Raw genomic sequence first — 12,396 nt, 5'->3', positions numbered from 1 at the left:
TTGCATGTTGTCACTGTTTGGCATTTTAACTTATTAACGCTGAAAAATACAAACTTCTTCAGCTCTGCTTTGACCTTTTTTCCTCAAAGGCTCCTTCATCCATCGCCTCTCTCTGTGGGATGTTTGTCAGGCGGAGCACGGTGCAGGACTCGTACAGCGGGGTTATAAATAATGACTTCTCATGAATACATGAAGATATGAAGTGTAACCCTTTCCTTTGGTCGGTGTAAGCAGAAGTAATAATAGTAGAGCCTTCACTTATTCATGAGAGCACAGCACTTCTGGTTTGATCGACTCATGCACGTTTACTTTGTGTGTTTGTGACGTTTCCGTTGGATCGCTCAGTGCAGTGACCTGCGTACGCGACACACTCACTGTGAGCCTGCTTTCAACTCCGCCTTCTTCACTCCGAGATGAGACAAACTGACACAACATGGACGCTTTCCAGGACAGCCACTGATCACTGGGAGTCATGGACGACTTGACGTTATTAATGAACTCAGGTTGACCTCCAGCAGAGCATCATGGGAACAACAAATCATCTCTTTCAGGGTTGTTAATGGCTGCACTCACACTTTAAAGGGGACATATTATGAACACTTCTACAGTGTTTTTTGAACATATATTTGGGTAACCTGAGTGTCTACCCACCCACAAAATGTGAAATAAACCCATCCAGTCCTTTGTTTGTGGTCTGCATAAGGCTTACAACACAGAGAAAAATGCTCCGTTTCAAATGTGCTCTCCTTGTGATGTCACAGTGGGATTCTGGTAAAAGAATCCCCTCCCCTCCCCTGGTATCTCCACCCATGGACTCCACCCCCAGCCTAGAACAAAACTTTTGAGCAGGTCCACCATTTTTATTCTCGCTAGCTCGCTTCTTCCTTTAGACTTGAATTCCTAGTTCACTGATTTAAAGGAAAAGTTTGACGCATTAGAAACACTCATTTGCAATTTGAATCATTTTTCTCAGGTCACAAATACTTCAAATCTAAATCTAAATTTCTGTGGAGCATTTCAAAAAATCCAATAGCTGCTATGATATTTCATTTTTGAAATACATTGAAAGACTCTCTTTGTTGCAAAGACTGTAGGAAACCTCCCTAAGGGGGCCCCACCTGACAGCCCTCCCTCCATGCCCGGCAAAGCTTCACTGAATGCATTACTGCTGTGAAAAAGAAGAGGAGTTATCTGTGTGGGAGAGTAAAAGGAAATTGGAAAAAAGAAGAGGAGGAGTAATCGTCTGGACGGTGGCAGACTTAACGGGGATGAACGCTGGTTGGAGGGGCCCCCAATGAATTTTCACCCAGGGCCCCGACAGACTCAAGAATCGACACTGACCACGTCAAAGTTTCAGACGTGTTTGGACGGAGACTGACCCGTGTAGATGACGTGCAGGTGGTGGTGGTGGTTCCCGTGGTGACGGCGGTGGTGGGGCTGCCGGGGAAGGTGCTGTAGTCGGAGCCACCTGTGTAGTTTGATGCTTCGCTCATGGTGCTCATGGGACGTTCCTTCTTGTCACTGCTGCTGCCCTGCTCTGACGACGCCTTCGGAGCCGGCCTGCGACAGGGCGAGAGACATAGAGAGAGAAGGAGAGAGGGAGTTAGCTTAGCATTTAGCCTTTGATGTGACACTAAGTGTAAACCATGCAACACTTTTAAGGGTGACAGAAGTTGACAAATAAAGAGCAGCAGGTGGGTAAAGAAGGTGGTCAGCGAGTAGAAAATCACAGTCCGGTCAGTCCAGGTTGTGTTTTGACACTTCAGTGCATCGCCCCGAGCGGGAGGAGAAGCTGACAGTCAGAAGTCAACATCCATCTCCTTCAACAATTACTGCCGTGTCAATGTTCTCAAAAGGTCAAGAACAAAGTGTGACTTTAAACAACACATATTTCTCCTTCTTCATAAGTCTCTTTCTTCCGATCATTGATTTGCCATTAATAAAAAAAAACGAGTGTCAAAGCTGGAGAGACAAGAAAAGTTTATAAATCAATAAATTACAAGTGGACATCTTGGAAAGTGAGAAGTGGTGTGTGTGGTCTTTCAAACCAAAGTAGAAACAGAGGAGATTCTGTTTCTACTGATACTGTTTCTGCAGCCCAGGAGCAAAACAAATGACCTGACTTAGGTTTCTTTGCTTTTGCAGACGAGTCATTTCCCCCCCTGCCAGGTGAGAGGTCGGGTTAATCAGAGTCAGGCTTAAGTGCCACCAAATCACTGCTGCAGACGTGGAAAGTTCAGACTGCACAATCACTTCAGTCAAAAAAACAACCCCATACTACAAAATAGTATCAAGCTACATGTCTGCCGGCCACGCCCACCTCGTCAAGCTCAGCTCACCTGTGAACAAAACTGCTTTTACTCTGTAATCAAGCCTCTTCTCTTTCTCTCTCTCTCTCTTCAGTCAGCTTGCTTCCCTGTTGCCATCCTTGGTATTTCATTATTTTAAATATGGTTTCATATTTATGATTTGATTTTTAACAACTGGCCACTGGGAAGTAAAATCACTCTAAACACACCTCACTCCACAGGAAAGTCTGTCAAGAAAAGAGATTTAGAACCATAAAAAAAAGGTTTTGTTGGAAAAGGAGAATCAGGAACAAAATCATCTTATAGTATGTTACCTGCTTTATGCTGGCTACATGACGCGTCACCTTTCAGTGAATTTCAGACTTTGTACACTTGAAGATTCACAGAATTCTGGGATAAAACAAAGAAGACGTAAACACTGCAAAGTGTGATGGACCGCGGGAGGTGAACGTGCCCTTGGTCAAATGAGTTCATTCAGTCAGAATAATTGGTGGATGTGTGCAGGTGGGAGCGACGCCGCTTGCTGTATCTTAACTGATTGTCCCTCCAAGATGACGGAGAGGATTCGGTAATCCCAAAGGCAGAATTTGTCTCCACAACAATCCAACCAGCCAATTAGCCCAACCCCGCTATCTCATCAAGCAGACCCTATCTTCTCTGTCTTAATGACACGATATCTCTGTTAGGGTCATTAAAGCGAGGGACGCTGAGATGGAGAGGCAGGGTGGCGTGGTGTGAATGAGAGAGGGAGGTAACAGAGACGAGAGCCGGAGAGGAAGAGATAAAGAAAGTGAGAATGTGAAGGAAGAGAGTTGGACGCATGAATCACAGCCATTATTCTCCGGGTGTCACCTCTGATGTATGCCTCCAAGTCCAAGCAATTTAAATGGCCTGCCAGCTCGGCCTGACAAATTGAACCGGCTCAAAGTTTTTGCCCCTCCATCTGGGAGAAGGACAACAGCTAATGTGAGGAGAAGAAAGTTCAAGGTTTGAGAGTCTGATTAAAACTTCCTCACGGTGACAGCTTTATCTCTGCTCCCCGAGGTCAGCGGAACAGAAGAGCAGAAGCTTCTCAGGTCAAAGAAACTCTTTGTCCACCTTGTTGTTAACGGCACACAGCACACCTGGTTTTATTATGACTTCTGCAGAGGTGAGGCTGCTGCCAGTCCCCCCCCAGGTGATACTGAAGACTGTCTGTGCTGGTGCATCTTAACAGAGATCTCACTTTATGATTTTAAAGTCATCCGTAGTGATGCATCCTCCGGGAAGAATCATCAAATCTGCAGTTCAAGAAATACAACTTTGATCTGCAGCATCCAGCAGCTACAGAGAGCCACCGAGCTAAAAAAAAAAGGAAGCTCATATTGAACTGAGATTCATGTTGTAGCTGTTTTCTGCTGATTGCATTAACATGAAAACGGTTTTTGATCTGAAAGAAATAAACAAAACAGTGTTTGATTGTCAGATGATGTTTTTAGCTTGTTGCAGAATTCTACTCCCCGAGTGGACAGGAAATGATTTCATGCAGCTTTAATAACTCACAAAACAAGGATTTCAATGTCGACCACTTTAGACAATTTGTATTTCTAACTATGCACGACTTTCTTTGGATACTCCTGGAGTCAGCCCGGGAGGGTTCCCCTCTAAAATTATCGCTTGCCCAAATTTTTTACACAATAAGAAATGACTAAAAGCTACGTGTTACATGGAGGCATTCTCCACAATCACCTGCCAATACATCCACACAGTGTGTTGGTCTATTTAAGCTGCAAGACTCCTGTTGTCTCCCTCTGCTCTGTTGTTTCCTGCGCTGCTCCCAGACCACAATACCGAAAAAAAAAAGAGCTCCTACGTTCAATCCCAGCATGCACCTGCAGGCTCCGACCAGGGCGTTCAAGATATTATTCCTTAAGGGCCTTTCAGATAGTACGTGGGTGTGCAGGGGTCCTGATTGCCGTTCTTGCAAAAATGAGAAAAAAACACTTTCAACTCTGGCACAGCGCTCTCTCACATCACCTCCGCGTGTCCAATAGGAGGGGAGATCAGATCACAACAAACGGCGTCCCACTTTCATGAGCTCTAGTTTGTAAAGACGTGTAAAGGTGTGTTTTAAAGTCTGGATGAACTTGTCAGGGAGATTTGTTTTTGCCTGAACTTTCACCAGAACTTATGAACACCCGTGTTTCCTCAGCGTGTGTCCAAATCTTTTAGATCGCATCACACGTCGAGTGCTGCTGATCAGAAACGCCGCTCTGTTGCAGGTCGACAAACGCAAAGACTTCTTTATCTCTTCTTCATAATAACTCTCAGTGAAACATCATCCCTGTACTGTATCATATTTTATCCTGCACAGCACCACTCTGAAATAGAAGCACACTTTATCACCCATAATTTACCACGTACTAAAGGAAACTGTAACTTCATCAGATCGGCACGCCACGAGGAGAGTAATTGGCATGTCGACCATTTCAACGCCCTGCAGCAGCTCTTCTACATTCTCGACTTTGGCAGCTGTGATAATCAACTCTGCTGTATTTCAGCCGACTCAGCGACTTTCAGCTCGCTGAAGGCGAAGGGAAAAACATCAAACTCTGAAAATGAAAGGTTGGATAAACGTACGCATCAAATAGAAACAGACAATGATACGAGTACTTTTTAAAGCTGGAGATGACCTCCCGAGAAGCAGATACTGCCAAGACAGACATGACGTGTTTATCGTTGCCGTGGAAACACCGGATGTTACGGCAAAGTACTCGGATACATTAACTCGTCTGTAAACATATTCTCTTCCTCAGGGTCGATTTCACCTGGTCGTCATGACTACAGTCAACTTCGGAGTTTTCAACGGAAGGTTGGGGGATAATGGAGGGAATCACTCCCATGATTCCCCACCAGCCTCGACGTCATCTTTAATTTTTCTGATTCAGAGCCCCCTAGTGGTGGAATACTAAAAGTGGATTTAGGAAGTCTGTAAAGTAGTAAAGGTTATGTGCAGTGAGAATTATATTTATTTATTTATTTTGATAATAGAAGGTTCTGGATGCTCCCTGCAGTAATCCATCCCTGAGTTTGGATGACAACACTTGTGGGTGTGTTGTCTTGTTGCACTTGATGCACAGCTGTAAATGGAGGGTGGATATTAGCTAAGGGATCTGCAGAGGTGAATTAAAGTTTTGTAAACACACTTACAGGCTAAGTACGCCTTTTAGAGTGCTTCAGAGACCTTTCTCATTTTGTCTTGCTGTTCCCCCGCTCTGTTGTTCTAATTAAAGCTTTGGTTCTTCTTTAATGGGGGATTTCACAGAGCTTCATATCAAAATCTAACTGAATGCATAAAAGCTCAAAGTCACACGTCTCCTGCTCACATCAGGAACACGTCTTCTAACTGGTCCGTCCGGGGGAGAACGTATCACAGCGGGAGGTTCAAAGTCGAAAGAAGCGTCATTGTTTTTGGATTTCTTGCATCCACTACTTTCTAGCTTTCGGATTGTCTTGCACTCAGTATTCAACGTTTTCCTTTTCTAAAGAAAGTTTTGCAGATCCGGGATCGTCGTTGGAAGGTTTCGGCGTGCTCCCTGTGCCTGCCTGGCTCTCTCTTGGAAACTCTGGCGTCCTCCAACAGTCTAAAGACATTAGGGTTATGCTAATTGGCGCCTCTAAGTTTGTTGACTTGTTGTTTAAGAAGTGTTGGAATATACGATCAGGAGTCTGTATACTGTGTTTTATTTTGAAATTGACCGGATGCTCTTTGCGTTTCCTTGTCTCGACTTCCTGTCAGAGTATTTGAAGTTGAAGAAACATCACCGAAGATTAAAACCTCATTCACTGGAAGTGCAACCAAAACGGCAAATGCTATGTGCTACACTGACGTTATATTGACCGTGGTGCATTATATTTTATTTCAGTGTTTCTGAGATATTCAAATGTCTAAGAAAACCTGGACGTGGGTGCAGAAATGCCAGTCTGCCAAAAGCACCCTGGAAACCTTCCTGACTTCACTGGATAAGCTCAAGAATGCAGAGCGGGAATCAAATGATTAGGAAGTGATTTTCAGCTGAGATGGCAACATTCACAAAAACTCCCAAGAGTGTGTGTGTGTGTGTGTGTGTGTGTGTGTGTGTGTGTGTGTGTGTGTGCGCGTGTGTGCGTGTGTGTGAGTGTGTGTGACAATGAAGGCATTTAGCCGTTAGAACACAGAGCGGTATTGTTGCCAGAGGCGGATGTTGTGAAATTGCTCCCATTTCGTGGCTCTGTCAGTGACACTGAATCGCCGGCCAATTGACTGAGAGTGAGAGAGAAGGCCTTCCCTCGCCTCCAGTAACGAGAGCCCTACATCTGAAGTAGGCTGACTAACACACGCACACGCACACGCAAATCAAGAATCATCCACTGATCGCCCAGCCAATCCGTGTTTCCCTGTCTTCCTGTTTCCCCGCTGTCTCATCTCGTCTGCTTTTTCATCTCTCACTCTCACGTTAACCGGATCCTTTCTTAACCTCCCCGCCATCAACTTGTCTCTTTTCCTGTTTGTTCTCATTTTCTCTGATGAAAGCGTTTGGCGTGGGATTGTTGTAACTCAGACATCTAAACAGTGGCAGAGAGCTCTGTTATAATGTAGTCTTTCCCCCCGATCCGTTTGTTTGCGGTTTGGCTTCCTCCGCACTGTGAGCGTCCATGTTTATATTCTCTGAATGTGATGATGTGATGTTGGGGATGACTCAGCTCTGTGTGATACATCTAAAGCCTCTGGACGCTGTCCATCACTCCGCCCTCAGATTTATAACTGGTGAGGGATCGGGCACTCAGCGCTGTGACCTGTATGAGACAGTCGGTCGGCAGCAAACACCTTACATAAGAGACCTGCTGGAGTGGACTTCAGGCACCTACATGACCCTCTCTTCTGATTGGCACGTTCTTGAAGTCCCTCGAGCTTTCACTAAATTGGGTAAATTTTCTTTTGATGTCCCAAACTCGTGGAGCGCCCTCCAGCAACCTCTGAAGATTGGAGTTCTTCACTCTCTTTCAGATTTCAGGATTCTGATTTGTAGCCGCTTTGTTTCCAGTCGTGTTTTAATTGATTGCTTTTGTCTTTGTAATTGATTATAAAAGTTGTTGTTTCTGTGCTTGTTTTAAATGTGCTTGCGACCGCGACGGCATTGGAAAGGAGGGAAACCTCAATGTCCTTTCACGGATAAATAAAGGTTTGAGTGACGGATTGATTTGATTCTCTGTGTGGTTTTAATCAAATAAAGTTTCTCAAAGTTGGAGTCCCTGACATTTTTTTTTCATTGCAGTTTGTAAACACAACATTCAAACTGGGCCCCTCCTCCTCTAGAAGCTCACCCTCTCTGCAGGACGTAGTGTGTATGTTTACTGCTTGTACCTACACTGCAAGCTAACACACGCTAGCACAAGCTAACCGCTGGTGTTTGTCACCTGCCTGTCCAACAGGAAGCAGAACAACTCCACGTCCACGGGTAAAAGACAACACAAGGTTCACCCTCGTTTTAGAACGAGCTTTATCCACTCGGTGTTTCTCCTCACTGTGATTATATTTTCTCTTCTTTGCTGCTACGTCCACGTCCGTCATATTCACCGGTTTGAATGGCGTCCAATCACTGAATTGTATCCTCTCCTAAACTCATCTGCTGCGCTGTCATTGGCTGGAGGAAACACACCAGCTCTGCCCAGAAACGTCCCGAGTCAACCAGTACAAAGCAGAACAGTGAAATCCAGTCAGAGGACAGAGTCTCTGCAGACACAGTCACCACCACTCATGTATGGACAGGCTGGGGGCTTCTCCCCTCGAACGCCTGTAATTAACTGGACGAAACCACAGACGTTTCAAAAGAGAAATCTCTTGTGATTGGACAATAAATCTGTCACGATTGGTCACCTTTGGGCTAACATGTGGATGTATGCCTCTCCAATTTATACTACTAATGTACATGCCTGTTCCTTTAGTCGAGGGCAAATAAAGGACACGATCACTCGGGAGGAACTGTGTTTTGTTGGTTGTGAGAATGACTTAAGGTATATTTCTCAGGTTTCTTTGTTGGAGTCACACTTAAGTATGAGACAGTTCAAAGCTTTAGCTGGGAGACAGAACCCGTCGCCCGCTCGTCTGCATAGCTGCAGAGGCAGCCTGACATCTGATTTCATTTCTTCATTTCAGAGGTAATAAAAGCCAACGCCGAAGGAAAAAAGCAAATTTAATTTGATCAGAAGGAAACAAAAAAAGAGGTACTTCCTATTAAACCCAACACAGAGTTATTACTCAGAGAGCGAACGCTCCCTTTCCCACGCCGCAGACACAACACATCAATCATCCACAATATCATCTCGGCATTAGTGTAGCACGGCGGCTCATCACACAACTCACGCAGAGTGTGAAATAAAGTTAGTGTTAGCGAGAGGCAGAAACAAGAATACAGCAATTCTCACACAGAGGAATGAAGCCGTGAATTAAAGATGAAGGCGGAGCTGGAGGAGGCGTCCTGACATGTGCGATCGTCATGTTACTCAGCGCTAGAAAAGCGGGGGGGAAACTAGATCTGATTACATTCAAGAAACAGAACGACTTGTTTGCCGTCTTTCAGGGTGACATAAAGGATCAAGATCATGTCTGTTTGTCTAGAATACGTTAAGCTAGTTAAGCGTCATAAACAGGAGTTAGGGTTGTCCTGGTTACCAGAATTGTGAAACTTTGTTATGAATTTAGTAAAAGGTCAAACGATATGGATACCTGTGTCTGTACCTTTAAATGTAGATGAGCTGTGTCTGACCACGCCCCCTCTCTGGAAGGGCTTGGGTGTACTCGGGCTTTCTCGCTCCATGTCCTATTGTTTATGGTGAGAAGGCAGACTCAGAGGGCAGAACAAACACCTAGCTGTAGGAGTGTCACCCACCTGGGGGAGGGGCTACTGCCCTTTGTGATGTCATGAAGGGAAAATCTCCAAACGGCCTGTTTGAGCACACATTTTCTGAAAAGTGGAGCAGGCAAAAGACGGAGAGGATGGACTTTTCTCATCATTGGAGGTTTGTAGACAGACTAGAGACACATATAAGAGTTAGACGAACACGGAGAAGTGGATTTTACAGAATATGTGACCTTAAATAATCAATTTAATGTCCGAACAAACACACTACAAACTTAAGTTACTTCAAAAGAGGATTCAAGACGGCAAACAAGTGAACTTCCTCAAACGAAGGGACTCGCTGTGAGCGACACATCCATGCAGCTACGTGAGGTTTTAGTGTCTGACAAAAGCAAACGTGAGTATTCAAAGCGTTAAAGCTGAAGCAGCTTGTCCAGCGGTGTGAGGGATCTTTACCTGTCGAGAGCCTCTGTGGGCTTGTCAGGGTGGACAAGCTTTCCACAACTCATGCTGGAAACAGAACAAAGGAGGGAGAGAACCACAAAATAATAAGAAGTCAAAGCAACGTGAAATAAATCATGACAGAAATCAAAACATTGAGAAAACTTCTTAACATATACTCTACTGAAATATCTTTGCACTGTTTGTGTAAATGAAAGGTCATGCATCGTCGAAAAGATAACACGGGGTCGTCTCTCACATGTTACAGCAGTTTAAGTCGAGTTAATATGAAGTCTGTGAAGGTCAAAAGGTAAAAAAAAAGACGAGTCTTCAAGAGAAGTGTCAGTTTACAAAAGTTTACATCCACAGGACGATATAGCAAAGAGACAAGATGTCTTGATTTGTCCAAAGGGGGCGCCAATATCAACACAAACTAAAAGGGGCGCTAACATCAACACATACTAAAGGGGACGCTAATATCAACACATACTAAAGGGGACGCTAATATCAACACATACTAAAGGGGACGCTAACGTCAACACAAACTAAAGGGGACGCTAATATCAACACATACTAAAGGGGACGCTAACATCAACACATACTAAAGGGGACGCTAATATCAACACATACTAAAGGGGACGCTAACGTCAACACAAACTAAAGGGGATGCTAACATCAACACAAACTAAAGGGGGCGCTAATATCAACACAAACTGAAAGTCCCTCACAGGACATGATTGGGCTGAACAAAAACAAAAGGTCAAATACTAAGCATCACTCTGTAACTGAAATATCGTTTCTTCTTTCTGCACGTTTACTGATGTATAAATAAATCCGGCGATAGTTGTCGTTGAGATTTGCTCTTGTGATCGTCTCCATTTCTCAGTGGCCTCACATGACCGGAAAACAGGAAGCTTTGGTTGTTGAACCCAGACGTCTTTGTTCTTCCAAATATCAATCTAGCCGTGTCTCGCTCCAGGCGATCCGATTATTAATTTAAACCCGGGCTATTTTTCCATCAGCGACTCCCCGACATGGCTTTGACCGGCCCATCAGCCCGCCATCACCACGAGAGAGAGAGCCCCTTTGTCACTCTTTCTTTCTGATTTCAGTCCTTCTTGTGGGTCTGTCTGTTATCATTTTTCGGCCATATCTTTCTGTTGTTTAAACAATCAGACATCAGAGCGTGATGTGTAAATAATTAATCGAGGAGACAGATGGAGGAAGCAGGAAGAGAGACAGAGAAAGGGCCGAGCGTTGGAAGCAGTCTGAGCCGAGCCAGATGAGCTCCACACTTCTTTTAAACCTCCTCCTCCTCGTTCTTAACTTGTGAGGATGGAGAGAGCAGAGAGCTTTAACTAAACACCAGGGAGACGAACAGAACAAGATATTAGCGAGATGAAAATATCACAAAGCAGGAGGAAAGAGGAGAGCAGACAGTCATTAATAAAAGCAGGAGCTGCAGAGGAGAACAGAACACCCTGATGAGATGAGAGGAGGGAAACTTCCCTCAGGGGGCTGAAAGAAACTTTCTGCATGTGTTTTTATAAAAGTCTTCATTTAAACTTCTCCTCGGTGAGTGATGAGTGAATGGGGGAGGATCTGCAAAGAGAGATGAATTTAACTGAAGAGCCTGAGGCAGAGCAGGAGGAGAGAATTCATCTGTGACAGACTGATGATGCGGCAGGAGACGGTCAACAATGGAGAGAGGAAATAACCAAGCGCTTTACAGCTCGGTAAAAATAATGTCAAGGTGTTATTAAAAATATAAAAACCAGGGAATTAATCGTGATAACCAGATTTTCACACCTCTAGATCGTTTGCTCTGGTCTGACTCATCGACCAATTAGTCACATTGTTGCGTAATTACCTCAAGTTTGGTCTGTGTTCACACGGGGACGTTTACAAGAGGACCAACATGTGTGATACATGAGGAAAATGCTCTCTGATTTCCTTTTCAAATCTGATCACCAGTCACTTCAGTAATCAGCGGGGCTGTTAAGTGGGAACCTCCTTTCACCGGTGTTCAGTCCGATTAGTCCCTCTTCGGACTTGGTTGAAGATCATGAAGACTTTTCACTTCTCCTCCTCTGAAAGGCTTCTTCAGAGGCTTAAATTTCAAGCTTTGTCGACCAGTTTGGTAAAAACTGAAGAAGCCTTTCAGAAGAGGATAGAGGCGAAACATCTTCAAGTAACCAAGTCCAGTTGCCTTTGGATCAAGATTTGATTTGCTATGACCTGGATGACTGAGAACCCAAACACTGTCAGGTTCAGTTTATGTCCACGTGGAATGATACGTTGAGTCCTGTCGGTATTAACTTGCCTTCGGCCAACATTGTGTTGATCATCTTCCCAGATTTTCATTTTCATTCAACAACAAAGATGTTTGTTGTCAACTTAAGTTTGACATTAAGACTGTATTAACCCTCTGTACAATATTCACAGCAGCATCAATGTGAGGAAAACAATGCTCTGCTGATTCTCAGTGAAGCTTTTTCTGCTGTAAAGAAGCTGAAGGGGGATTACTGGAAATCACTGAATGTGCGGCTGAGTGCCAGAGGACAGGCCGGCTCGTTGGAGGAATACCTGCCATCGATTTTCACCGTGAGGAGCCCGGGTCAGATAAATGGACGCTGAGCATTTTGCAAGAAGTACTGGAGTGGCTCGTCTGATTGCGAGTGATTGCATCAGGGCTCTGAGAACATCTGTAAACATGGATTTCATGTGTTTTTCTAGTTCTGTTTTGTGGACATGTTTTGATATGATGT

General features: G+C 44.5%; 1 protein-coding gene across 13 annotated transcripts in view; it reads right to left on the bottom strand.

Moving 5' to 3' along the window:
* plekha5 (pleckstrin homology domain containing, family A member 5) overlaps window positions 1-12,396 on the bottom strand; it is a 189,157-nt gene that overhangs the window by 45,804 nt on the left and 130,957 nt on the right. For 9 of the 13 annotated variants that reach the window (XM_020644649.3, XM_065951407.1, XM_020644655.3 and 6 more), the window contains 2 exons: window positions 9,644-9,697; window positions 1,380-1,560 (listed from right to left, as the gene is read on the bottom strand). In XM_020644649.3, the coding sequence (XP_020500305.1) occupies window positions 1,380-1,560; window positions 9,644-9,697 (235 nt within the window). The remainder of the gene's footprint in view (window positions 1-1,379; window positions 1,561-9,643; window positions 9,698-12,396) is intronic. The other 4 variants (XM_020644650.3, XM_020644659.3, XM_065951409.1 and 1 more) reach the window with 1 other exon arrangement.

Source organism: Labrus bergylta, chromosome 23, assembly GCF_963930695.1.
Source record: "Labrus bergylta chromosome 23, fLabBer1.1, whole genome shotgun sequence".
NCBI lineage: Eukaryota > Metazoa > Chordata > Actinopteri > Labriformes > Labridae > Labrus > Labrus bergylta.
This window is presented reverse-complemented; position numbering and strand designations above follow the sequence as displayed.